The sequence below is a fragment of the Pseudopodoces humilis genome, chromosome 12 (genome assembly GCF_049639895.1).
Source record: "Pseudopodoces humilis isolate 2021_Gansu_Grassland_sample_001 chromosome 12, ASM4963989v1, whole genome shotgun sequence".
Classification (NCBI taxonomy): domain Eukaryota; kingdom Metazoa; phylum Chordata; class Aves; order Passeriformes; family Paridae; genus Pseudopodoces; species Pseudopodoces humilis.
In genome coordinates this window covers 13,687,153-13,714,901 of record NC_142211.1, presented here as the reverse complement: position 1 = coordinate 13,714,901, position 27,749 = coordinate 13,687,153, and the positions used below count along the sequence as shown (strand labels likewise).

The 27,749-nt window shown below is 39.9% G+C and overlaps 1 protein-coding gene across 1 annotated transcript in view; it reads left to right on the top strand.

Annotated features, from left to right (window-relative positions):
* LOC148183400 (ras GTPase-activating protein 1-like) overlaps positions 1–27,749 on the top strand; it is a 127,389-nt gene that overhangs the window by 53,818 nt on the left and 45,822 nt on the right. Inside the window, exons 12-19 of the mRNA XM_088061468.1 lie at positions 1,311–1,398; positions 3,501–3,578; positions 6,434–6,591; positions 6,870–6,946; positions 13,398–13,570; positions 13,713–13,872; positions 14,046–14,188; positions 14,917–15,032. Coding sequence (XP_087917594.1) covers positions 1,311–1,398; positions 3,501–3,578; positions 6,434–6,591; positions 6,870–6,946; positions 13,398–13,570; positions 13,713–13,872; positions 14,046–14,188; positions 14,917–15,032 — 993 coding nt within the window. The remainder of the gene's footprint in view (positions 1–1,310; positions 1,399–3,500; positions 3,579–6,433; positions 6,592–6,869; positions 6,947–13,397; positions 13,571–13,712; positions 13,873–14,045; positions 14,189–14,916; positions 15,033–27,749) is intronic.

Here is a 27,749-nt window from a genome sequence, read left to right as displayed (position 1 = left end):
ACAGCAGCTCTGGTTATTCCATGCATTTTAATATTTATTAAGAGTATTTAATCAACTTAAAGTCTTCACATAGATAATATGAAGATAGATGTTTAAAATTAGTGGCATTTCTTAAGCTGCAAAGATCTGGTGTTCTTGTAGCATCTGATTTTTATACATGTTGCAATCATTTTGAAAGATTGCACAACTGTTGCAATGAGGAGCCATAGATATGAGGGTACCACTGAAAAACATACTGAAATATTCCTCATGAAAGTTGGCATTTATACACGAAACTTTGGTGGAGACTGTAAACAAGGAGTGTTTTGGTTAATGGTGACTGTTGAGCAGCTTCTAAGAAATGCTGTACTGTGGGTTAAAATATATTCGGATAATAAGTAACACTGAAAGTGTGGGTAGAAGGAGATGTATGGTTGCACCTGCTTGGAAAAGCTGTTGATGAAGAACTGTAGTTGAGACAAAATTCCTCTTATTTTTTATCACCTACTTAAAATATCTTTCCCCTTTTCTCAGAAGTACAGTGAGAGCTGTAGCTTTGCATGTCTAACAATAATTTAGGTAGCCCCAGACCCAGCTACTTTTTGCCCCCCTCCTCAATCCTCCTGTGTGCATAGCCAGAAAATTCCATGCCAGTATTTACCTAAACAATGGATGGGGGGAATGGAAGACTGAAATATCAAATGCAAATGAAGTAAGATCCTTCATGTAACTGTGTTTGGGAGAGCCAAATTACCTTGAAGGTAATGTGGAAGACTCAGTGTACTTGTAGTGTGCAACTTTTAATATAACAGTACAAAATTTTTTTGATATTTCTTGACAAATGAGTGTACATACATAAAATGGAGATGATATTATATTCACATTTAAAGCTTTAAAAATTTCTATGACATATTTGATCATGATCCAGTACACATTTTATTGGTTGTGAGAGCTGTGAAACACATTCACATAAAGAATTCCTTATGTTAATATAGTTTCCTGAACTCCTAAAACAACAAATCCATAAGGCATGATTAAGTGCTTGGGATGTAATATTGAACCTGTGCATAATTTAAAATGTTTGTGGTGAATAGTCCTCATAAAAGACTTGTTAATGCTATCAGATGCATTTTGTCTCAAGTGTCAGTGTACATGTATATTCAATACAAATTGTTCCAAGTTTCTTAAATATTCTGAAACAAACTAGTTGAACTACAGTGCAGTTTTCTTGAAATTGCATCATTCATTCCAATCGAAATGCACTTTAGAAGCATGTAGAGACATTTCTTGTTGGGTTTTTTTCTGACATTTTTTTTTTGTTTGATTTTAAGGCCAAACTGCTTTCAGATAGTAGTTCAGCACTTCAGTGAAGAGCATTACATCTTTTACTTTGCGGGAGAAACTCAAGAACAAGTGCAGGTGAGAACTTTTGTTGGTAAATATAATTTTAAAATCAATTTTTTTGTTTTGTGGTGTTTAATATTATCCTTCCCTAATAGAAAGTAAGTGTACAATGTGTGGTGGGTATGTCTACATTAGCAAATATTACCATGCAATAATAGCAGATCTGTAAGGGATGTAGTTGGTGATGATAATCCAGCACCTACATTACCTATGCTTTAAGGATTCTACTTTGGAGAAGTTCTAGTCTGGTCCCATAGACTGAACTTGCATCAGTTTCTATTAGATACTTCTGGAGAATATAATTTGGAGTAGTTCAGTGCAAAAACAAATTTCACTTTCCAGCACTCTTCCAATTAATGAACCAGAGCATGGTAAATGGGAGTTTTGCTTCAAGAGCACATTCCTGATAAGAACTAAAATGCTAATGCAGGTATGCCCACCAACCAAAATCTGTCGAGCCATTTAGTTTGTTGTCCTGTCTTAGGCCCTGATCTTGCACAAAATAAAGGGATTTTTATGTTTTACATTGGTATAATTTAGTTATTAGCTCTCTAACAGTTAATATTTGCTGATTAAGAAATGTAAGAATAAAGTTTAATTCTCCAAAAGTCACTCACTAATAGGAGAGCATATGGAAAATATGACTATGTTCTAATTCATCAAGTTGTTTTGGTATTCCAGAGCTCTGAAACAGACATTTTGTGTCAGAAGTCAAGCTATGCATTTGATTTTATTTAAGAATGTATAGTAGGCAGAATATCCTGTCAGGACACGCAGAATATCCTGTCCTGTTTTCTGAACATTTGGTATAATCTGCTTTTGGTTTAGATTTTCTTAACACTTAAGATGTTCACTGCATTTTTACAGAATATTGGGATTTTTTTAATAAAATTATTCTGGTTCAGGTAATCAGATGTTTTACTGATGCTTGTGTTCTCAGAAGTTACAGCTGTCTGAACTTTGTAACATTTCACAGAAGAATAGTTTTGTTGTCATACTAAGGAAAATGTGATGGTTTTCATATGATGTAAATATCAAAGCAGCTGTCCAATGGATTGCATGTTGTCTGAGGTTTGTACAAACCATTAAGTGAATGTAATGTGTTAGCCTCATATGCATATGTTAGCCTCATAATATTGTGCATACTATGGTGCACTGTTCATACTTGCTGCTGTAAACTGACATTTAAGGGGATAGATTTTCCTGTTAAAAGGCAGAATAAAGTGACTGTATCTAGGAAATATTTAGATTAATTTAGAGTGTTTAGTAAGTTCTATGGTTCTTTACTTGTTTTTTCTTATTTGAATAAGAAAGCAAGCTAATAAAAATTTGATGCATAGTTCACAGTTCCTTGTTTTGTAGGTTTTGAAAGCATAAACTTCACTCCCAAAGTGGTTTACTTGAGAATAGCTGCAATATTGAATGTACCTGTATTTTAAAAATTATTAAATTGCACATTGAGAGTAGCTAGCAGATCTTTGACCTACACCTTTATGAATGTTAGTCAAAGCCTAAATGTTGTGCTTCATGAGAACTTACAAAATTTGACCGTGTGGGATGTGAAAACGTGAGAAATGAGGCTATAACATATCTTCCACCTTCCCAAGTATCTACTCTGCTTTATGTATTTGTGAGCAGAGAGAATGGGGGTGAAGGTTATACTTTTCAGTGTTTTTCTGTTAATGCTGCTTTGTTTTTTGTTTGAAGTACATAGAGTAAATACAACTGCATATAAAAATAGAGGAGAGAATGATCAGAACAGTTTGACTTATCTGTTATTTTCTCAGAAACAATCAAGTCTTGCTTCATTTTATATACTATTTTTTATTTAATTAAGTATGACTAATCTGGAAAATTGATAAAGGTCACACTGTATATCCATTAGTAATGCCTGATATTTCTAAAAGGAGAAACTCAAATTTGCAAATGTCTTTTTAGATTTACTGAGAAATATATTAATTTTGCTTTACTATTCAAAGTTTCATACTCTGAGTTGTATACAAGTTTGTTCTTTTTAAGCTAAAGAAACAACTTCAGATACTTTTTGATATGTCAGTTCTATTGCAAGAAGCTGTATCTGACTTTTTGTTACACTGTTTTGTGCCTTTATCTTTTAGGACTGGATGAAGGCTCTGCAGATGTTTTGCAGTTTAAGGAAAAACAGTCCAGGGACATCAAATAAACGTCTACGTCAGGTGAAGCTATATAGATATGGGGGGGGGGGGGAAGAGGGGGAGAGGTTGCCTCCTTTTTGCAAAATTATGATAGATGACAGAACTTTCCTTTCAACAATAGTAAATCCTGCATGTGCTTTCTTTTTCTTGGAGTTATACAGTACGTTTGTTAAACCAACAGGAATGACATTTTATTATGATATCTATATACACAAAGATCAAAATGGTGTTTAGGAAATTGGCAGATTTTTTTTTTTTGTTTGTTTTTCTGATCACATTTAAGTAAGTGTCAACAATTCAGCATTTGTATTGTCTTAACTCTTACAGTTCACCAGATTTGACAGACTTATGCCACATGTAACCAAAATAATAGTATAACTAATATATTCATTTTTCAGTGACAAATACATGCTTAACTGGATTGTAGTTTATATTCTTTTGGTTTCTTGAGAGTACTGTTGTGGCCAGAATTTCTTTCAGAGGTAAAGGACAAATAATCATAAATGACTACATAAGTGATAATTGAAGAATAATGGGAATCAAGAATCCCTGGTATCTTTGAATGCTATGAATGTTGGAAGTAGCTGTTTTACCAGTCTATAGGAAAAGGAATACGTTTTATGGGTTGGGTCTTTTTAGGAAATGCAAAATTATTCTGTGGTCAACATTAAAGATGATTGAATACTTCTGAAGTAAACTAAATTAGATCAATTGATATATGAAGTGGCAGAAAAAATTTGGAGACAAAAAAGCGAAGCACCTACAGAGTGATCATCTGAAATAATTCTGTACTTGCAAACACAAAGCAAATGTTAAGGTGCATGAAGGAATAGTATAAAAGATGGATACTATTTAATATTTATGGTATTTTCATTTCGGATACAGTTAATTTTGATTGTCTTATATCAGATGTATAAAGAAAATGAGAAAACTATAGGCTGGAATGAGTAAAAGAATGTCCAGGTAAATAAGTATGGGAAGTATTGGACTATTTTGAGAGGTGAAAACTATAAAAAGCATGAATGATCAAGGTAGATTAAGTGTATAAAGATCAAAAATCATACTTCCATGACTGCCTTACAGAAGTTATATCAGTTTCAGGGTTTTTCAAACTGTCCTTTGAAATTTCTGGTACTGAATATTTGCATTTAAATGAAATTTTGACCTGATCAAGTATGATATTTCTTGTATTTGACTAAATTTACTTCAGTTGATATCTCTAGATATTTGATTAAGCTATGAATTGCATGCAATTCAGAAGTTTGTAAAATAGTAGACTGTTTAAAATGTATTTAATGTAAATGAGTTCAGAGTGTTCACTTCTCATTTTTTGGAAATGAGTTTCCAAGTGCTCTTATTTTGATAATCTATGGTACAGACTAATACCTTCCTTATAACAGGGAGAAAACAGTGTAGCCTTTTAAACAAAAGAATTTTATGTAATCTACTGTTTTTTAGAATAGAATAGAATAGAATATTTCAGTTGAACAGGACTTACGACAATCACCTAGTCTAACACCCTGATCAATTCAGGGCTGACCAAAAGTTAAAGCATAGTATGAAGTAAGAGCATCATCCAAGTACCTCTTGAACACTGATGGGTTTGGGGCATCAACCACCTCTCTGGGAAAAGCCTGTTCCACTGTTTGACCACACTCTGAGTAAAGAAATGCTTCCTAATGTCATCTAAACCTCCCCTGGTGCAGCTTTGAACCATTCCCACACATCCTGCCAGTGGATACCAGGGAGAAGAGCTCAGCGCCTCCCTCTCCACTTCCCCTCCTCAGGAAGCTGTATGTAGAGAACAGTGAGGTCACCCCTCAGCCTCCTTTCCTCCAAACTTGACAAACCCAGTGTCCTCAGCTGCTCCACATAGGACATTCATTCCAACTCCTTCACCAGCTTTGTTGCCCTTCTCTAGACGCATTCAAGGACCTTCACATCCTTCTTAAATGGTGGGGCCCAGAACTGCACACTACTTAAGGTGAGGCCGCTCCAATGCTAAATACAGCAGGATAATCATCCCTTTTGACTAGCTGGTTATGCCGTGCTCGATGCACCCCAGGGTGTGGTTTGCCCTCTTGGCTGCCAGGGCTCACTGCTGACTCCAATTGAGCCTAATCTATTAGGAAAGCATGAAATGCAGCATTGTGTTTGGATTTGTGTCGCTCTATTGGGAACAGTGAGAAGAACGACACAGACTCTCTTGTGGAGTCGAACTGGAGAATTTGTCTCAGTTTATTACCTCAGGTCTTTTTTATAGACCGATACGTGAAAAGTACAGAAAACTCTTATTGGTTAGTAAACTAACACATCACTATCATTGGTCAGTGGGGTTCACTACCCCTCAACCTTCTCTTGCAAGAAAACAAGGAACAGACAAACAGCACCTGCAAGGCTTTTTTCTATCTCTGAGGATTGTTTTAATTCCTCCTTATGATTTCTCAGGCCACTTTCTCAGGCAAGACTGAGAGAGTTATGTGGCCTGTTATCCCACAGGCACTATGCTGCCTGCTTCAGAGTTAGCATCCATAGATTTGTCCATGTTTCTTACTTAATATACAAGTCTTTAGTTTCAGCAGAATGTTCTTTGCATAGAGAAGTTAGCAATTGCAAATCTTATAGTGATAGTTTAAAAATAAAAAATGAGGTAAAGCTATGGTGCTGGAGGTTTATTTTTAAGTTGTTGCTCTTACTTTATCCTTGGTGCCTCTTAAAATCTTCTTTCATTATTCCTCTTCCCTGCTCTTTCTATTAGGAAATTATATTTTGTATTTAATATTTATTCCTTAACATTAAGCCTCCACACGGGGGGGAGGGGGGGAGAGTTCCATTCTTTCTTAAATAAATAAATAAATTTTGTGTATTTTCTTTAGGTCAGCAGTCTTATCTTGCATGTGGAAGAAGCTCATACACTCCCAGTAAAGCATTTTACTAATCCATATTGTAACATCTACCTGAACAGTGTCCAGGTAGCAAAAACACATATCAGGGAAGGTCAGAACCCTGTATGGTCAGAAGAATTTGTCTTTGAGTAAGTCTTATTCTTACTGAATTAGTGAATTTCACTTGAAAGTTGCATTGCATTTAAAATTCTTTGCACTGTACTGTTTTGTATCTGCTTTTTAAAAATACTGTATACATGGTTATATAGGATCCACAAATGCATGGATAGTATTTTGTGTATGAATCTAAGTATCTTTGTTAATATGATTGGATGGTCATGATAACTCAGGATTGAAATAACTTTAGAATATATTTAAATGTTGGCCAAATATAGTATTAATTGGGGCTTTCTGTCTTTTTCCCCAGTGATCTTTCATCTGATATTAATAGATTTGAGATAAGTCTTAGTAACAAAACAAAGAAAAGTAAAGATCCAGATATATGTAAGTATTTTTATGTAAAGGATGCATATACACTTTTACAATGGATAGAGTTTGATTGCTCTTGACAAACATTATCACAAGAGAATTAAGTATATTCTGTGACTATCATACAGCTGTATTGGTATGTTTTAGATGTCTGTTACTGATTTTACATTAATGTTTTTGCAGTAAGAACCTGCATGTTTTTTAGAAGTAAAATGCACAGTAATCCAATACTATATATCTGATGAATTTTCTAGCTCTATTCCAGTATACCTGTTGTGTTATACTGTGACCATGTTTACCAAAAAAAAAGAGAAGCTGTCAGAATTAATCTCCTTCATAAAATGTTAAGTTTCATTGAGTTAATTTCTTTAATTTTTTTTAAGCTCATCTGTGTGGAGTTACTTTTGTCCTTCTCAGGGTTTTTTGTTGCTTCCAGTGCAAAAGAAGGAGAAATAGTAGTACTTTCCTCACTTGAAAATAAATTTAAAAAAAACTTCAATTTGACAGTCTGTAGAACGAAATTTGCCTCAGTCCTTGTAGCATCTTGTTCTTCCCTTCATTCTATCTCATCTGTGTTCCCAAGAGTGTACTTTCCTCCTGTTATTTACACAGCTTCTTTAGCTGTTTTGTTTCTATTTTTCTATTCCAGAAAACTACTAACAATACTTTCAAAAGCTTTCAAAAAGAAAAACTATACAAAAAAAACCCCAAGCAAACCCACCAAAATGAACCCTCCCCCAAAAACCCACACTTGAATTCTGAGCCACACAATGTGATTTTTTGGCTTTCAAGGTATTTTGTTTCCCACCATAATTGTCTTATAACTTCATCCCTTTGTCTCCTCTCTGTTGCCTGCAGAGCAGTCACTCTCTCGCCCAACAGTTGTTCCAAGTACTTTTCTGTTGTGTTCAGACCTGTCCCAAAGCCTAGCACAGTACTGATCATCTGTTGCTGTTGGTTTTGATTTGCATGGTATTGTGTTACTGGCCTGTTATGTTTGCCTCCGTGTCAATTTACTTCTCTTTTTTTCCTCTCAGAGAAGAGATTTGTAGGGAAACTTTGACGAAAGTAGAAGAATTACTTTGAAGACTAAATGCTCTTGCCAAACCTAATTCAATTTCAAAACTGTTGCTCTTTCCTTTGACTACAAAATTTTCTGCATAGCAGAAGGAAAAAAAGATTTATTTCATTTGACAGACAAAAGTACTTTCTGATTACAGTTGTGACCTTGTTATTGCATGGTTCTATGCATTTGAGCTAGAAAATTCTTTATCTTGGCCAAAGCTTTGGTTAGGAAAAGACCCTTTCAAAGGATAATTCATGAATGGGATACTTCAGTATTGAGAGACCGCCAGCTTTTTCACCACTCTTCACAGAAGTAAGAGTGAACGCCGTTTATTTCTATTATTAACACACCTTTTATAGGGTTCTACAGGGTCCGCGGGCTAAGCAAGCTACCATTGGCTAATACACACAGGTTTACATTTTTTCCCTTGTACACAAGAATATTGTTTTGCTTTACTCTCTCTTCTGCAGGAAAGTTTCAAGGACTTTAGCCTTTAATATCACGGCTTATTCCAGAGGCTGGTTTGTGCAGACAGGCTTTTACTAATATATCGTGTCCACCTTCTGCTAAAAAACTCACTACACTTCAGTAACTTCTTTTAAAGTGTTTTTGTAGTTTCCTTCTCTTTGTCCAGATTAAGGAGATTGTGCTACTTTTGGATGTATCCAACTGATGGAAGGTTATAGATCTTTTTCTTACCTAGGTCAAGAGGATTGGCAATGTTTTTTGATCATGGTTAGGTAGACTCTTAGAGCATAACCTAACAGTCCTTTCGTTTTGGGATAAGAATTAGACCATATCAACTTGAATTAACAAGCATCTCTGCCTACATCCCTGTCCCTATTAAATATTTGAAGTATATGGGGAGAAAAACTGAGCTAAAAGAGACCATATCCAACTTGTCTGTGTGCAATGTTGCCTAAACCTCCAAAAGCAAGAAAAGGGGTTGATTACCTTTCTGAACATTTCTCCTTTGTAGTCACAGTTTTTAAAAGTGGATTGCTCTGAAGTAGGAGTAATGTGAGGGCTATATTTTTTCAGTATTTGTGGTGAGTTGACCTTGTCTAGCTGCCAGGTGCCCACCAAGCAGTTCTCTCACTCCCCCTCCTCAGGGGGACAGGAGGAGAAAAAATAAGGTGAAAAACTCATGGGTCAAGATAAAGGCAGTTTAACAAAGAAAAGCAAAGGCTGCACATGGAAGCAAAGGCAAAAATTTATTCTCTACTTCCCATCAACAAGTGATGTCCAGACGCTTGCTGGGAAGTAGGGCCTCGGTATGCATAGTGGTTGCTTTTGAAGACAAATGCCTTATATCCATCCTCCTTTTTCTTAGCTTAGTATTCTTGGTATTTCTGAGCACAACACCATGTATTATGGTATATCCCTTTGGTCAGGTTGAGTCACCTGTCCTGGCTATGCCATAGAATCATAGAATGACTTGTCTTGGGACTTTAAAGATCATCTAGTTCCAACCTGCTGCCATGGCCAGGGGCACCTTCCACTAGACCAGGTTGCTCCAAGCCCCATCCAACCTGGCCTTGAACACTTCCAGGGATGGAGCAGCCACAGCTTCTCTGGGCAACCTGTTCCAGTGCCTCACCACCCTCACAGTAAAGATTTTTCCAGTATCTAATCCTAACCCAATCTCCATTTAAAGCTATTACCCCTTGTCCTATCGCTAGAATTCCTGATAAAGTCCCTCCTCATTATTCCTGTAGTCTCCCTTAAAGTACTGGAAGGCTGCTATAAGGTCTTTCCACAGCCTTATTTAGGTTAAGCAACCCCAACTCTCTCATCCTTTCCTCATAGAGGAGCCCCCTGATCATCTTGGTGGCCCTCCTCTGGACCCACTCAAGCAGGTTCACTAACTTCTTATGCCTGGAGCCCCAGAGCTGAACACAGTACTCTGTGTAGAGTCTCATGAGAGCAGAGTAGAGTGGGAGAATCACCTCCCTTGACCAGCTGCCCACGCTGCTTTTGGTGCAGCCCAGGATGCAGTTGGCTGCAAGCGCATATTGCCTTTGTCTCTTCTTTCAGCCAGTTTGTATTTGCAGTAGTGCCATAGCTTGGTCTTTAAGTTATTTGAGAATATGGAGCTAGTGGACAAAAACATCAATGTGATACACATGTATCACTTCTGTGGCACTGGGAAATAAGCCTGCTATGGCAGGTTATGTACTTGGCTCCTTCCCTCTCATATGCTTCATGAAATATGTGCTAAACATATTAAGTAGTGTATGTAAGCACTCTTGAATTGACATGGGTGGACTTTGAACAAGGGAGAGAAACTATGGAGCCTATCAGGTACTCGTTAATGATAGTAACAACATATTGTCTACCAACACTAGGTACCAAAAATAGGAAGCTGGCAGCCCCTTCTTTGAAGAACTTAGTGTAAGAGGTTCAAGTCCTTAACAGCTCCTCACTGCCTTGTAAATGGATTGTGCTAACATATGAGTAAGATGTGGGTGGGAAAGACAGCATTTAATATGTCCGTTATTGAGCAATATATTCTTGGTCAGCATTTAGATAAGCTTTTATTCTGAATCAGTAAGTGGTTTTAGGGGGTTGATTTGGTTGGTTCTGGTTGGGTTCAACAAAGGATTCACAAAGGCTTCACTGTAAACTTAAATTCATTTCCATTCTGAAAAAAAACATAAGTTTTAACCACTTTAAGTTTGATTTCCAGATTATAATTATTAATCATCAAAATATAAACTTGTTACTAAATATTAATCCCTAAGTTAAATTTGTAAACAAACCATTAAGAAACCTCAGTTTTACCTTTTATTATTGCTAATGTTCATCACGTAAAGCATTCTTGGTTCAAGATTGTTGTATATAGGTTTTGACCATGCCTGCAAAGAATGGATCAACTTTTTGGTGTTTTTCTGTATATTTGTTATTCTATCATAATGTGCTAGATTGCAAAGTTTAAACATCCTTAAATTCTCAACTAATGGCAATCTCTTATTGAATATAGCCTAATAGTTTAATATACTTTTCTCAGTAGCAGAAAGTGTTCCTTAAAGTTTTTGAACATAAATTGTAACAAGTATTCTGCAGTCCATATGTTGATGTTTCTGTTCCAATCTTTTAAGATCAAAATAAGATTATAATATTTATTTTATCACTAGGATGTGCTACTGTATAACCATGGGAAAAATTAAATCATCAGTGTCAGGAAAATTAATCCACAAGCACCAGAGGTTTATGTCCAAAAAAGAGACAGAGGAGTCCTGTAACTTTATTCAAATAAAGGGAGAGGCCATGGGGCATTTCCCCTGGGGTCTCTCAAATTTTTAGAGGACGCAGCTTCCTTTTTATCCTATTTTCCCAGCCACATTTCCCTCTCTCTTTCCCCATTGGCTGAGGTACTTGAGAGGTGCTATTATTTCTATGTCCCCTGTTTCTCTGTTACCACTGTCCACCCAGCTTCAGCCAGGGAAACAGGGGAGATAGTATAGCATGGACCAGAGGAACTAAAAACGAGGCTCTTTCCCTTGCTGAGATGGAAGTTCAGCTTTATTCTTGTTCTTGGGATCCTGTGGAGAAGGAGAGCAGGAGGGAAAGAGGAAGAATATTGATAACGCACGTCTTTTTGAAAGCAGGGGGAAGAGGGTGGATTACATTCACATAGCCAATAAGGAGAACTGGGGAGAAAGAGATAAGGGAAAGAAGCTTACATTCTACATTTTGAGGGTGCATTCTCAGGTCATACCATTTTTCTAAATGTATTACAACAGAGAGGTACAGACTTCCCGGATTGCCTAATACCTAAGACCCCCTTCTAATGTATACTCTCCCTTTTTTTTTCTTTTCCTTGTGTCAATCAGTGGAATTCCTATGGAATTTATGGTTCTTCACATTGTTTCTTTCATCTCAGTATCCAATTTTATTTATCAGCAGACCTACAGTTTGTTTGTAAAGACAAATCTCTCTCATTCCATTTATCAATCAGTGGAATCCTTCCCATTGTTTCTTTTATCTCTCTGTATCTAGTTTTATCTACTAGCAGACACAGTTTGTAAAGACAAATCCCTCATTCCTTTCAATAAGCTTATTCTGAATCCTGTATCTCACTGTTCCTGTCAATGAGATATATGCCTTATATGCACAAGCAAAACAAGAAGTAAGCACAGAAAGCATGTTGCTCAGTTGAGGACATGGGAGCTTTGCTCAGAATAAATATTTTGGGACAATCAATTGATTATCTGGTGTAAAGACAGTCCAGTCCACACTTGTGATAAGTAGCAGACGATGATGTATTGGTTTATCCACTACCTGACTGACTTAAATGTGTTACCTTATCAATTCATCAACTTCAAAGAATATGAGATATTAAATTTATATTAGAAATATTATGTCATTCTGTTCCATTATCTGATTATGCAAATGATGACCCAACATGCTGCAGAATTGGGGACGTGGAAAGTCTGCTAGAACTCTTCAAAGGTTTTGCAGAAAAGTGAAAAAGAAGTGTGTGATAGTGTTTTTGATTGTTTTGATTTTTGGGGGGGATGATTGGGGTTTTTTTGTTTAGGGAATTGTTTTGTTTAAATGTAAGGGACTTGGTTAAAAGTAGATTTCATCAAGAGATGCAGAAAAAGAGTATTTGCTTAGAAGTTCCAGACAGTCTGTTCAGGAGTGCACGTGCCTAATTTGGAATAGTCAGTGGTCTAACTACTGCAGCTTACTAGTCAGCTGTCAGATCAGACTTTCAATTATGGTAGAATAGGCTGGTGCAGGTCATTACTTCGTAGTTTGTAAGGTACCAACACCACCAAAAAAAGTGAATTAATGTTTTTGTCATATGTGGTTGACTTGTCATTATTTGGGCAGTAACCTGTCTGGGAAGGACTTTTTATATGTTTTGCATAAAATGTTACAGACTTAAACTTGGGAGTTTCAAAATATTAAAGAAATACATCTTACAACATTTGAGAAAGATGTAGTAAAGCTAAAAATAAATACTAAAAATGGTAACAGAGAGGTTCAAGAGCAGACCTAATAGAGGCATGAGCTCAGGGCTTCAAAAGAGGACAGTGAATTCTAATAATTTTACCTGTTTTAATTTTCTGATTGCTGCCTAGGTTTGATAGGTAGCTGAGGGAGCAGAGGGGCTTTTTCCCCTCTTTGGGCATTAAAAAGAATTTTTTTTTTAATATCTCTGGGTATACATTATTTACAGCATGCTTCATATTTCAACTTCAGTTTTCAGGAGTCTGTTAAACCATCTAAGAGATAATCTGTCCATATATTGGATGACACAAATTTTGATAATTTTTATTAATGCTCTTTTGCTGAAGCAAGGTGATGTGCTGAAAAAAATCGTTTTTTCTTCAATGCTAGCACTGTTTTGCTGGAGATAGTCTATTTAACAATGCTTTTTTCTTAAAGTGTTTATGCGTTGCCAATTAAGCCGATTACAAAAAGGACATGCAACAGACGAGTGGTTTCAGCTCAGTTCCCATATACCACTGAAAGGTATTGAGCCAGGATCTTTGCGTGTTCGAGCACGATATTCTATGGAGAAGATCATGCCAGAAGAGGAGTACAGTGAGTTTAAAGAGGTATTGTTTCCTCTTTTTTTCTGTCAAAATTCACTTTCTCTGTTGTTTGAGAGAAATTTCTATAACACATGTTGCTAAGTTGTATTTGTGGTGACTGTTATTTTAACACAAATTTCTGAACATTGTTTTGGTTTTCTTTCAGCTCATACTCCAGAAAGAGATGCATGTAGTCTATGCCTTATCACATGTTTGTGGCCAGGACAGAACACTGTTGGCTGGCATTTTATTGAAGATATTTCTTCATGAAAAGCTTGAGTCACTATTGTTACGAACACTAAATGACAGGGAAATAAGCATGGAAGGTACTGTACTAATTATACTAACATTAGCTGAAACTCTGGGGAGGAAATGACTCCCATGTCTTCATTTGTCTCCTCTCTTTATTGCATCATATGTCAAACTGTGAACACAGCTTATTTTTCCCCTCTGCTTTTTGTTGGCTCATTTTCCCAACTTTACACTTTATTTTTTTCAGATGAAGCTACTACTTTGTTTCGTGCCACCACTTTAGCAAGTACACTTATGGAGCAATATATGAAAGCCACAGCAACACGTTTTGTTCATCATGCACTAAAAGACAGTATATTAAAGATAATGGAGAGCAAGCAGTCCTGTGAGGTGATAACTTGAACTGTTTTTTTTTTTTTTTAATTTTGATTTGTTGAAATGATGATCTACTGGTTATTTCATTTACAAGCATTAGTTAATAGTTCAGAAATAATTTCAATACTGGAACTGAACTTATTATGAGGGTTTTTCTAAATGTGAGTTTGGATAGTGTTCATAGCATCGCTTTTATATAAGCTTTTAAACTCAAATTTCTTTAAATTATGTATTTATTCCTTAGCAGTTGTATGTTCTTTTGTAGCAGTTACTGAATGGCCTACCTTAAATAACTTGTTTTAAGCTCCAGATATGCTAGAAGTCAATGTCTAAACTAAGTTTAATTTTTAAACTCCCTTACATTAACTGCTTGTGTTAGATCCTATCTTTATTTCTAAAACAACTCTCCTAACTTCTGTTTCACTTGAACTTAATTATGGAAAGGGGAGGGCTGTGTCCTCAGAATACTGGATTAAAAGATGAAAATATACATAGAAAAAGGTGGGTATTTGTGTGTAGTGTTAAATGTGCTGTTAAAAGCATAGTGCACTATAAGTTAAAAACTTTGCTTTTTCACATTAGTTTTCTGGCCAACCTTTGAAAGAGATTTGTAAGTTCTGTACAAGTATGAGATTTGTACAGCAGTAGAATATTTAATTTGTTTTGAAATACTATTCAGTGTGTAATGTTATGTAGTTCTATTCAAGAGACAAAACTTATGTCTTTTTCCCTTTTGGTTTTAGTTAAATCCTTCAAAGTTAGAAAAAAATGAAGATGTAAACACTAATTTGGCACATCTACTCAGTATACTTTCAGAATTGGTGGAGAAAATATTCATGGCTGCAGAGATACTGCCTCCGTAAGTTTGCACTCTTCTGTTCAAATTTGTACTTGACAATTCCTGTTTGTGGTTTTCATTGCACCATAAAATGGTGTTTTATTAGTCCATCTTATACTAATCAGTACTAAGACAAAATTCTTTAGGGCTGTGTTGTGGCTTAGGTTTTTCAGGGAATTTCTTCCTGCCTGTCCACTGAAAAAGACCCTGGGAGAAGAAGGGGGTGGCACCTGGGGGATGAAAAGAAGGTGACTGAGTTAACAAAAGAGTGGCTGATGACCCTGGCATTCCAGTGAAGTCCTTGGGGAGTTGGCGGGGGGGGGGGGGGGGGGGGGGGGGGGGGGGGGGGGGGGGGGGCTTCCTACCTTTCCGGTGTGGGATCGGAGAGAGTGGTCGCGTGCTGCCGGAGTTGTGCATTTGACTCAGGGACTTTTGCTACGCTGTGATTCGGACTACGACCGAATCTGCCTGTTTTACCCTGCTTCTGCCGGCTGCTACTTGGCAGCCCTGAGATTGAACGCTGACTGTGAGTTTGCAAAAGGAACAATTTACTTACTTACTTCCTTCCTGGCACCAGCTGGTGGAAGCCTTGCACCCTTTTTCTGCCTCGCCAGAGCCCGATAGCGCCCTCTGCCGGCTGCAAGTGAATCACTGCAGTTTTCACCTCACTGGAGCTGCCACCGCCCCCTGCTGGTTGTGGTCGTAACTACACCAAAGGGGAATCTTAGTGCTTGGTGGGTGGGAAAATTCTGTTATTGTGTTGTTGTTTGGTCTATTATGTTTTTTAAAATATATATATTCTAGTAAAGAACTGTTATTCCTTTTCCTCCTTTTTTTTTGCCTGAAAGCCCCATAATTTTTTGAGTTATAGTAAATTGGAGAGAGGGGTTTTCTTTTCCATTCTAGGAAGGTTCCCACCTTCCTTGGCAGACATTTGTCTTTTAAACAAAGACAGGCTGTTATATGTATGGAGAAAAAAGCAAAACATGAATTGTGCTTTTTTGCAAATGTGGTGGGTGTACCTTGGCTGGATGTCAGGTACCCACCAAGCCACTCTATCATTCCTCTTCCTTAGTTGGACAGGGGAGAAAAAACATAAAAAAAAGGTTGAGATAAGGACCTTTGAGAGATCATTCACCAATTACTGTCACAGGCAAAACAAACTCCAAGGGGTCAGGGAAAGAAGAAAAAAAAATACTGATATATTGTTTCTACAAAGAGATAGAGGATAGTACTAGTTAGCAGACAATTGTATATATTCAAGTCAGTTGCCAATTCTTTCCAGTCTTCCTACTCTGAAAAAGAGATGGAATTATTAAAAGCTTTAACAATACAAATGGGTGGCAGTAGAATGATACCCTGCTTTCATTACTTCTATCTATTGGGGTATTAGGGAAATGCACAGGTTATTCTTTTCCTTTTGTAAAAAAAGTTACAATAACTTCTTTAGCCTGAAACCATTGAATAAAAAGTGTGTCCTGATGGGACACTTGTGGTTGGGTTTTTTTTCCCCCTTGGACTGAGATTGATGAGAGAGAGGCAGTTTTCTCTTGTTCAGACTTGGTTGTTTATTCTTCTTTTATCTATATTACATGTATACAGGGTACAAGGAGCTATGTGCACTAAGAAAGGTGCAAAACAGCTAACAAAGAACTTTTTCAAGGTCTTTTATATGTCTATTTAGCCAATTAACAAATGCCAAGTAAATTATTTTTCTTAGTGACCCAATGACCCAACACCTGTGTGCTGCACTGTGGCATTCTCTATCCAATCACTTACTACTACCCAACAATCAATAGAGGGTGCAAGGGTCAAGCTAAGACTGTCAGCTCTTCATTGTGGTTTGCTGAAATGACCGATGGATAGACAATGAGTCCTAAAGTAATGCTTCTGTCCTTGCCTGTAATTCAAAACTCATGCCTCTTCCATGACGTTCCAGTGACTCCTGTGGGAATCACTGCATGACTTCCATTCATGAAGTAGATTAATTTGGAAGCTGCCAATTCACATTGTGCCCCTGGTGGCAGCAGCTCTGGATCATTTGGGAAGTTGCAGATGGTCCTGTGGATGGAATCTGATTGAGGTTCTCTGCACACTGTGTTCCTTGAGGGATTTTGGACTGCTGAGTTACCGCCATCACTTGTGTCATAGTGAGTTGGCGTCCCATGCTTTTCTTCACATTTCCCAGAATGGGTAGAGATTTTCCATCCACATCCATCTTGGAATAACATTGACTTGCATAATGCTTTCCTCTTCTACATCTTGGGCAAAGGCCTGGTGTTTTCATGTTTCCTAAAGACTCTGAACAAGTTTTTCTGATGTGTCCATGTTTCCCACATTGGAAGCATGGCTTTTTGGACAATTCCATGGCCATGACTTCTGAGGAATTGCCTTGCTGAGAAGTCATGTTGAGCGCTGCAAGAGCTCTCGTGAATCTCTCATCGTGCGCATCAAGGAGTTTTTTGAATTTTTCTCCCAGGATATCTGCATGAATTGCTGCGATGTGCTGAGGCGTGCCTACTTTGCTGCAAGCTTCTACCATTTGAGGTAAGGTTGGCTCAGGGCCAGGCAAGGCACTGATAATGCACTTGCACTATTGGCGTTTGCAAAAGTGAGACTTTGGATGAGGAGTGGTTTTGCAGCCTCATCACTACACTGTCTCTCCACTACTTGCATGAGGTGATCAACAAATGAGGTGTAAGGCTCAGAACCACCTTGTCTCACTTCTGTGTAAATGCCATCTGGAATTCTAGCTGGCTGGATCTGTAGGATTGCATTTCATGTTGCTTCTTTAATATCTGCAATCACTTGCCAAGGCAGATCTACAGCTTGATCTTCAGGTTTGTCATGAGGATCATCTCCTACTAGATGAGACAATGTGAGGGCTGCATTTGGGCCCCCAGCATAAGTATTTAACAATTGCATGAGAGCTCTGCACCACTTTACATCCCATAGCATATACTGCAAATCTGTTAGGATTGTAGAGGCAATGTATTTGCAGTCATAAGGCACCAAGTCATAATTGTTGAATGTGCCTCTCAACAATTGTTTGAAATATGGGGAATTTAATTCATTATCTTTTATGACTTGCATCAAGTCTTTGATGACATCATGAGTCAGAGGCTCCCATCTGGGATTTGCATTTTGCCTGTCATATCTCACTGGCAGTGACATGACTTCTGTTTCAGCCATGTCGAAGCTCCTTTCTTTAAGTGCTTTTTTTCTGATGTCTGCCCAATTCGTTGAAATGGGTTCAAGTCTTGCAACATGCCTTGGCAAACGAGACACCAAGGCTTTGCTTGCATCTTCTCCTGGCCTGAAGACTGTGTCATTCATCTCGTTGAGCTCTCCCTCTTCTCTGTAGGGTAAGGAAGTAGTCACTTGCTGTCTTGTATTAGATGATGTTGGAGGTGTAGTATGGGAATTCACCACAGGCGGCGCTCCAATAGGAGGCTGAACTTCTTGTTGACCACAAAGTGGTGCTGGCAGAGGAGCATAGGTATTATTTGCAGAGGTTGGGTTGCCATCTGAAGCTATAAAAAAGTCCTTCAAACAGTCCTTCAGCTGAAGAAAAAAATTCCAGAGGAATTCTTTTGAAAATGTAGGCATTGGAGCTGAACGAGATGAGGAGTTGGCTGGCTGCTTTATGGATGAAGGGCCAAACCAGGTGCTTGGAGCAGCTGTACCAGATGCTGTAACTTGAGAAGACAAGGGTGTCTTCATAAAAACACCTTGACCAGCTGAGATTTCTTTAATATCTTCAGCATTTGCACCTTTGAATGGCAAGCTCAAATTATCTGTTTGTGAGATTTCTCTTTCCTGTTGCTTGATTTCTGCCTTTCAGCTGTTTTGTTGAAACAATTCCAGAGATGCTGGACTTTGTATTGACATGTCCCGTATCCCCGGGTTCATGTCCATGGGAGGATTTGTAGACTGAAGAGATTGTGTGCTAGCACGGCTGTGGTCAAAAGCCTTTTGGCTTTTTGTGGTATCCAATGAAGCCATCTGCTGTGGTGAAGCTGTTGTTTTTTCAAGCTGTTGTTGCTCTGCTGCAGCTGTATTGCAAAGCAATTTCAGCCGTAAGGCTGCTGCTGCTGCTGCTTGCTTCAGCATTAGTTGCCATGGTGACAGGGCTGCAGCAGTCGTCATACGCCACGGCTCCGCTTGTCCATCCATCTGCCCCCCCACACTGGGCTGGGCATGGAGGGAAGGGACCACGCCTGCCTCTGACATATGGGCGGTCCCGTTGTGGTCAGTGGGCGGTGCAGAGGCTGGGGAGAATGCCCCTGATGAGGGCTGGCTGGGGGGCGGTGACGCAGGCAAGGTATAGAGCTCCGGCTGTGCTTGCGTCACTGCTGACATCACTTTGACTGGCAGCTGTGGCTCAAAGCACACCCCTGGTAGGCGGGGCGCAAGGGCTGCCATGCTCGTCTGAGTCCCGAGCCGCTCTGGGCCGGGCTGAACCATCCCGTGCCTTCCCAGGAGGGGGGGCAAGGCCATCCACTCCTTTATCCACTCCACCCCCCAAGGGCCGGAAAAGGACTCGGCTGCTGATGCGCAAGCAGCCAAGGAAGTTTCCCCTCCCTCTTCTGCCTGCAACAGCATGCCGAGCACTGGAACAGCTCCAAGAGAACCCAGACAGGCCTGCAAAAGCTCCGAGCCGTCAGAGCCCCCTTTTTGCAGTTTCTGCCTCAGTTTTGGAATTGCCCCCTCATCTCTGCATGATTGTTTCTCTGGGCTTTCAACAGGCTTAGACACTCCCTTTGTCAAGATAGTATTCAGGGAGGCTCACACAGCTTCTGCAGCCTGAGAGAATTCTGCAGCTGACTGAGACAAGCCCATCTGTTCTTTATCTGAGCCCGTATTCTCCGTTCCTCCCACATCTGTTTCTGCCGTGCTCGTATGTTGCTATAGGACACAAAATGATTCACATGGACACAGTTCAATGTATGACAGGAAAAAAAGGACTTTTATTTTTCTAACTCCAGTATTTATAGATTCTTGACAATGACCAGGGATTGGATAGTTAGGTTACCACCTTTCTAATCACACTGGTCATGCAAAATGTCCATCAAAAGACGTTTCTTAGAAAGAGTGTATAAACACCTATGTTTATAGCTACTTTCCTGGGAAAGTGGCTAGAAACTATGAAAACAAGATCAGAAGGCTTAATTTTCAGGGCGACATTCATAGGAGATACCGTGTCCTGTGTGGCTTTTACCTCCGTAATTTCATCTTTTGAAAGGATTTCCAACACTTTGGGTGTTGTCTTGTGAGCCAAAGATGTATCGATCCCCATGGAATTACAGAGGGCAGGGGCAAACCCAGCCTTTTCCGGCTTATCCATCAGTCTCCCTTCCTGTGTCTGGATCCATAGTGTCCCCTGACTGGGTTTCAGAGTCCCATTTAGTGAAGATGACTTCTAAATCACTCTAGAAGCTGGATAAAGTTTAGCCACTGCCTGGTCCTTAAGAGTGGCTTTTTCATACATTTTCATGTTTAACTTATCCCACAGGCTTGGGGTAAAAATGTTCTCTGGATCCATGTTAGGGAATTCTGCCCTTATCCAGGATAGAAGGCTTTTAAGCTCATCCATGGATATAGGGATCGGATGCTCCTTGACCACAGTTTCCAAGATAGCCAAAACCTCCTGCTATTATTTCTAAATCCCCTGTTTCTCTGTTGCCACTGTCCGGCCAGCTGCAGCCAGGGAATCAGGGGAGATATTATAGCATGGACCAGAGGAACTAAACCGATGCTCTTTCCCTTGCTGAGATGGAAGTTCAGCTTTATTCTGGTGCTTGGGATGTTGTGGAGAAAGAGAGCAGGAGGGAAAGAGGGAGAATATTGATAACGCGCATCTTTTTAAAACCCACCATTCTGCCTCTCTTCGGGGCTCTCTGTCTCTGGATTTAAGCTGAGTTTGCTCCTGCATTGAATAAATGGTTTCCTGAGATTAACCAAGCAGAAGCCTGTCTTGTTGAATCCCATGCCAATCACCAGTAACTGTAGCCTCCCTGGACATGATCCTGCATCCCCAGAACACTATAGACCAACAACTGGGATCCCTAGTAAGGGACCATGAAATCAACAAAGGGACAGAAAGATGGGCAGCAATCCACAGTCTCTGGAAGTGGCTCCTGTCAAGTATGAAGACAAGGTATTCCCTCAAGGAAAGTCTTGTGAACTAATGAGGCAAGAGGGCCATGTTTGAGGAAGGTATTCAGTATCTGAGGGATTTAGTGATGGTGGTGACCTACAGCAATCTGAACAATAAACAGGCCTCCAAAGATCTGGATGAAGTCCTGTATTTCCAGTCCATGTGGCAGAAGCTTGTATGGAACACACCAATGTTGTACACCAGCACCCTGGTATTAAAAACGAGATTCACTTAATAAATTATAAAAATAATTTAATATAAACAAAAGATAATTAGGAGACAAAATAAATAAAGCAAAGGGTTAAAACGGCCGGGTGCTCTGGCGCCTTGCCAGGAACACCCCTGGTATCTCAGGAACACTCTTTTTATCCCCTCTTGCTGTGAGGATTTTATACATATTCAAACTTTTTCAAGAAGTATTTAGCATGTCCCCCTCCCTGGTTCCACCTATTTAGAACATTTTTATTTTCTGCTGGTCAGCACTATTTTTGCTGGTCATCATTATTCTTGCTGGTCAGCATTATTTTGGAGTTTGGTTTCCTTTCTTTTGCAAATGTTCACTTGTTGATAACAGTCCGGGCCCCTCATCCTTCCCCTGAGGGCAGCTGGGCTTCATATCTTCTGCTGATAACACTTTGGACTCTATTGTTCTCCTGATAAGCAGCTTGGGCCCCACTGTCCTTGCCCTCTGGGGTTTCCTTGCCCTGTACCTAGGAAATTCTTTTAAGCTTAAAATTTGTTAGCAAGAAAAAAGTACATACATAGCTAAAAAGTATTTAACATAATATTCATCTGCGAAAGCCAATATCACAATACAAATTTATAACACTGGTGATAATAGACATTGATGCACCAAGTGTGGAAAAACTGATCTGCCAGCTCTGGTGCTCTTAAGAGAATATCCCTTTCTTCTTACCCTTACAGTTTGGTGTCTCGACTATCAAGAGTGCCATATGAAATCAGCTTTTCTCTGCTCAAGGGAAAGGAAACTGTGGGTCCACACTATATGATACCCTGTGATTTCTAGCTCTGCAACCACAGGGAAGACGTGAACTGGAGCATTGCACCTACCTCAAACCTAGACCACATATGTGAATTTTAAGGAAAAGCAGCAGCCAGAAAAGCTCAATTCAGAAAAGATTACTGCTCCAGTTGCTGTTGAACAATTCCCCAGACAGAGTAGAAGGGTTGATTCTCCTGATCCTAATGAAGGGACATCTGGTTTACAATTACAGGAGTTGAATGCTCCAACCAAGAACAGAGGGGTCAAGCAGAGGAAAGGATCAACTGGTTTTATTGGACTGTGTGGATTCGATGACCTGGCACATCAGACCCATGGGAGTATAAGGTTTTGGTGGACATGGGTGCACAGTGTACCCTAATGCCATTAGGGTCCAAGGGGATGAAACCCATCTGGATTTCTAGAATAGCAAGGGGATCCAAATAATTTGTGTTTGAAGCTGGGGCGAGCCTCACAGGGAATAAGTGACTGAAGTATCCTATTGTGACTGACCTGGAGACTCCATGTAACCTTGGTACAGACTATTTCAGGAGAGGGTATTTCAAAGATCTAAAAGGGTAGTGGTAGGCCTTTGGTGTAGCTGCTGTATATGCAAAGAAGGATAAACAACTGTTTACTTTTCCCAGTCACTTGCAGGACCTTTTGTTATGGGTTTTCTCTGTGTTAAAGAGCAGCAGATGCAGACTGCTACCATGATATTGAACTAGTGGCAATATTGCACCAACCAAGACTCCCTGGTTCCCCTTCATAAGCTGATTCATCAATTGGAGAGCCAAGGAGTAATCAGTAATAGTCAATCACTCTTGAATAGTTTCATATAGCCTGCAAAAGTCTGGCAGAGGGTGGAGACTAACAGTGGACTATCGTGGCCTGAATGAAATCATGCCATGGTTTAGTGCTGCCATACTGGACATGGAGGAACTCCAGTATGAGCTGGAGTTGAAGTGGCTGGTCTGTGGATGTGTATGCTAGAACAGGTATGCCTCCAAAGGGACTGTTGCCCATGGAGAATCCATGCTGGATATGGGGCAAGGCATGGAGTTCACTGTGATGTAAAACTCTATAGCCTGGTCCAAAAGGACCGGGGTGGAGATTGTAATTGATATGTGATTAAACTGCTGTAACCCATGATTTGAGTTGCATGCTAGAAGTACTACTAAAAGGGACCACCTGAACTAGTGGTGGATGAGCTTTGCAAAAAGCAGTGCAAATACAGCAGTGACACAATCTGAGCTGCCTTTGGTGCCAAATAACTCCACACAACACTACTTATCCTGTTCCAAGTGACCACCATAAGAGCCCAGGTTACAGACTAAGTGAACTGAATGGACATTTTATGGTCACTTGGGGGGGGGGGCGCGCTATAGACTAAGGGAAGGTTAATAAAGATGTACTGGATAGTGTACAACCCAAGCATATTATGCAAATTATATGGAAAAAGAGATTGTTATAAACGCAATAGCAAAATAAGGTTAATATAAAAAGCAATTTATTATAAAACAATTTCAATCATAAGCAACGAGAGAAAAAAACCACAATAAATAAATCAGCGCAGCGCCGGGTGGACAGGGGTCTGCACCCAGAGGTACAGATTTTCCCAAATCCACGAAGGAGGGATTGCAGTCCAGGGTTTTTATAAGGATTTTCGTATCCTGAGGCAAAACCCGGAGTGGGCACAGTCCAACAAAGAGTCTAGATGTGCGGTTGAATAGATTTCCCTGATCCATGGAGCTGAGTCAATAGTCAACTGGGCAGAGTCTTTTCACATGCGAATGGTTCTGGGTGCCTTCTGATTGCATCTTTTCGTTGGACTCCCGGGGTGGGTGCGAAGCAGATGGATATCTCACCCGGGCTACTCTCATTGTCTGGCTTGATTGCCTGTGTCCTGCTCTTTATCTCGGGCTGATAAGAGTCCCTGTGGATCGTTACCGCCTGACTCGGGAAGGAATCTTTAGATCATACTACATTTTATATCTTTACATTATTATAAATATAACATATATTTCTTTATTCTCCTTCACGAATTTTTATCCAATGCCACATTCATCACAGTCCCCCACCTAATAATTTATCACATTAAAAATTCGTGTTACCTCATTTATTTTTATTTCTAATGGGGAGGACTGGGGACTTGTAACAACATTCGTCCTCCTCCCAGTCTTTTAGAGAATCCTCACAGTACCCTTGAAAAGGGCTATCCTTTTTATTTCTATTTTCAAATTTCTTTAGGGCTTCAACTGCCTTCCCGTTTTCTCTTTTCTCTTCTAACTTCATTAGTTTAGATATTTGAGAGAAAGGAGTAGGCTTCCCTTGGGCATTTTCTGGATCAATTGGGAGGGCAGCGATCTGCATCCCTTGAACAACGGAATGAATTAACCTGATGAAACAGGGAATCAGGCATGGGAGGAAGATGATTCCTGCAATTGAACAAGTTATGAAGAACACCAACTTTTTCCACCAAGCTCCCTGTCCAAATATTTGGTCCCACCAAGAGGCTTGTAGAATAGAATTCCACTTTTGGACTGGCACATGTGCCACTTTCTTTATTTCAGCGGCTAGTCCCCTTATTGTCTCCCCATAGTCATCTATCTCCATACAACATTCTGATTCATTGTACTTACCACACACTCCTCCTTCCTCGGCTAACAAGTAGTCAAGGGCTAATCTGTTTTGATATACAAAAGCCCTCATTTGCGAGTGTTGTTTTGCCAGAAGCTCTAAGGCTTCTGAGGTGTGGTTGGAAACTACTTGCACCACTGCCTGCAACCTGATGAGTATGTTGAGGAGGTAAATAGGTGTTCTATATCCCCAGCTGCCATCATTTGCCCAAGTGGCGGGCCCATAATACTTAATGATTCTTTCAGCAGGCCACTCTTCTTCTCCTCATTTTTGACTGCCTCCGGCCATTGGTAATTCTCGTTTTAGTTCCCTTTTATGTCTATTCAATGTTTCAAAGAGGGGAGCTCCTAGCAATTTGCTTTCTGTTCTAGGTAAGGTGAAGAAAAAGGGCCTGATTATTCCTAGGGTGCAGGACCCCTTCCATTTCCTGGGGAGCTCGCTATATGCTTTCTTCTCACATATCTAGTAGATGCTCTCGGGAGCTTCTCAACCTATGTTTGTTTTTGCAGGATCATCCCAATATTCTTTTAGGCCTTCTAGTGCATGGAAGGGATTTGCCCCGGAGTTTTTGTACCAGCATAATTTAATTAATTCAGTGCATTTGCAATGATTTCCCCGGGTGCTACTCCAATAGCCCGCGGGTGGTTCAGGTTGCCAGATCTTTGATTTAGTGTCCGAATTCACTGTGAGTGTGTTTATACACGGGGTATAACCCACTAAGTCAGTGAACTCCTTCCCTTCTCTGCTAATGCAGACAGTGCCAATTATTCTCTGGTCTATTACCCATCTCTCAGGTCTTTGTGTTGTTTTTGACATTTTTGATCTCTCCCATTTTAGGAGTTGTTCTGGGGTGAGTCCCTCTCCCTTCCAGGGCCACCTTTCAGCCAATTTTAAACCGCCACAGATCCAACAGTTAGACAAACCTTATTCCGTTGCTATTTCCTGCATTAGGTCAATAAAGAGATTTTGGTTGGGGGCTGGTAATCCCCAATCACTGTACTGTTTTTCTAACTGTTCATAGTGTTCACTAAGAGACTTCAGTCTCTCTTGTTCTAATTTCTTTTTCCTGATTTCTACTTCTCGCCTTTTTAACTCTTGGGTCAGTTGTTTTATTTTACTTTCAGGATCCATCTCTTCTTCATCTTTTGAAAAGCAGAATATTTGGTCGAATTGTAAACAAATTCGGTCATCATCACTTCTTAATAAATCAAGGATTATTGGTTCATTGTTAAAGGATGCTTTTTCTTCATGTTTTAGATTTTTGCTTTCCCAGTACAATTTTCCCCCCATAGTACACGTTTTTAATTTTGCTTTATCATAACACAAAGGGTTGACCTTATAGTATGCCAGAAAAGTGGACTGTCTTTTTCCTCTTATCCGTACAGTTTTATTACATTGGCCACAGGTTGGAATCGGAGGAAGCATTCCAACTTGTCTCTTATATATGAAGTGGGAAGCTTTGGTCTTTCCTCCTACAGGAGTCTTTGACTGCCCGTCCTTAAGACCTGCTCCTGAGTGGTAACACCAGACCTCCCCCTTCAATTTACAGAGTCCATACCGAGTACCATTAGACAAGCAGAACCCTTTTGTTGTCCCGGAGGACAGTCAATTATTTGTCCGGTATTTGTGGCAGTCAGGCACTGCTCACACTTCCCCAGGGGACGCTCCCCCGGAGGTTCCTCGGGAATTATTCCCTTGGTCAAGCACACGGCTAGACTCAGGACAATCAGGATTCCCCACCGGCGTATCCCTCTGCCTTGCCCTTCGCCCGTACAGAAATATACGGCGGGGACTACCATCTTCTCAGCAGCAAGGATATTCTTCAGGGGCCCTTGTAGTCCTAATGGCATACCTTCTCTTGAAAGTAGCCCACCGAGACAATTTAATTGTATCTGTCCTACACGGTACTTTGACTGTCTTTCGGCACTCGATCGCTAGTGCTTCTGCTTTGGCGTCTAATTTTCCTTTTATCCCCTTTTGGTAAATCAGGTACCACTCAGGAGAGTCAAGTTCTAAAAACCCCGCCCGGGTGGCAAGTATTAAGAGACGGCTAGTCTCCTCCTGTTCCTTGATCAGACAACCGGTACACAATCCCTTGGGCCTGTACCCTCCCCAACAGAGGGTTACCCAAATTTGTCTACAATAAGCACACTCAAAATGTATAAAAGGAAAACAATCACAATCTGGGTTGATGCAACTTATCTGGTTGTCACTGGTCATTTGTGGTGACGCTGAAGCTTAATTTTCAGCTCTCCCGGAGGGGTGGTGACTTTCCACTCGGAGGTGTTGCAATCTTTGACCTTTTTCACTCTGGATGATTGTGTCCAGCCCCTTTCTGCAGTCCGAACAGCAGTGTCAGTGGTGAGGAGAACGAGGAACGGTCCTTCCCAGTGTGGGGTGAGGGGAAGCTCTTTCCAAGCTTTGATGAGGACTTTATCCCCAGGCTGTATCTGGTGTATCGCGAATCCCAGAGTGGCGCTTTGGGGAATAAGCCCTTGCTTTTGAAGGTCCTGTAAATTTTTGTTTATAGCAATGAGATATGGTTGTATTTGCACATCCTCCACTTGGGGGTGTATCACCGGCATTCCATGTTTGTATGGCATTGCATATAACATTTCAAAAGGGGACAGACCCGTCTCAGAGTGAGGCATAGTTCTTATATTTAGCAGAGCAAGGGGGAGACATTTAATCCACGACATTTTTGTTTCTAGCATGAGTTTAGACAATTGGGATTTAAGTGTTTGCTTCATCCTTTCCACTTGTCTTGAACTCTGAGGATGCCAAGGGGTGTGGTATTGCCATCTAATACCCAGAGCTTCTGAAATTTGTTTAATAATTTTTGAAGTGAAATGAGTTCCTTGATCCGAATCAATACAATCTACTATCCCATACCTAGGAATGATCTCTTCTAATAAAATTTTAGACACCGTTTGGGCTG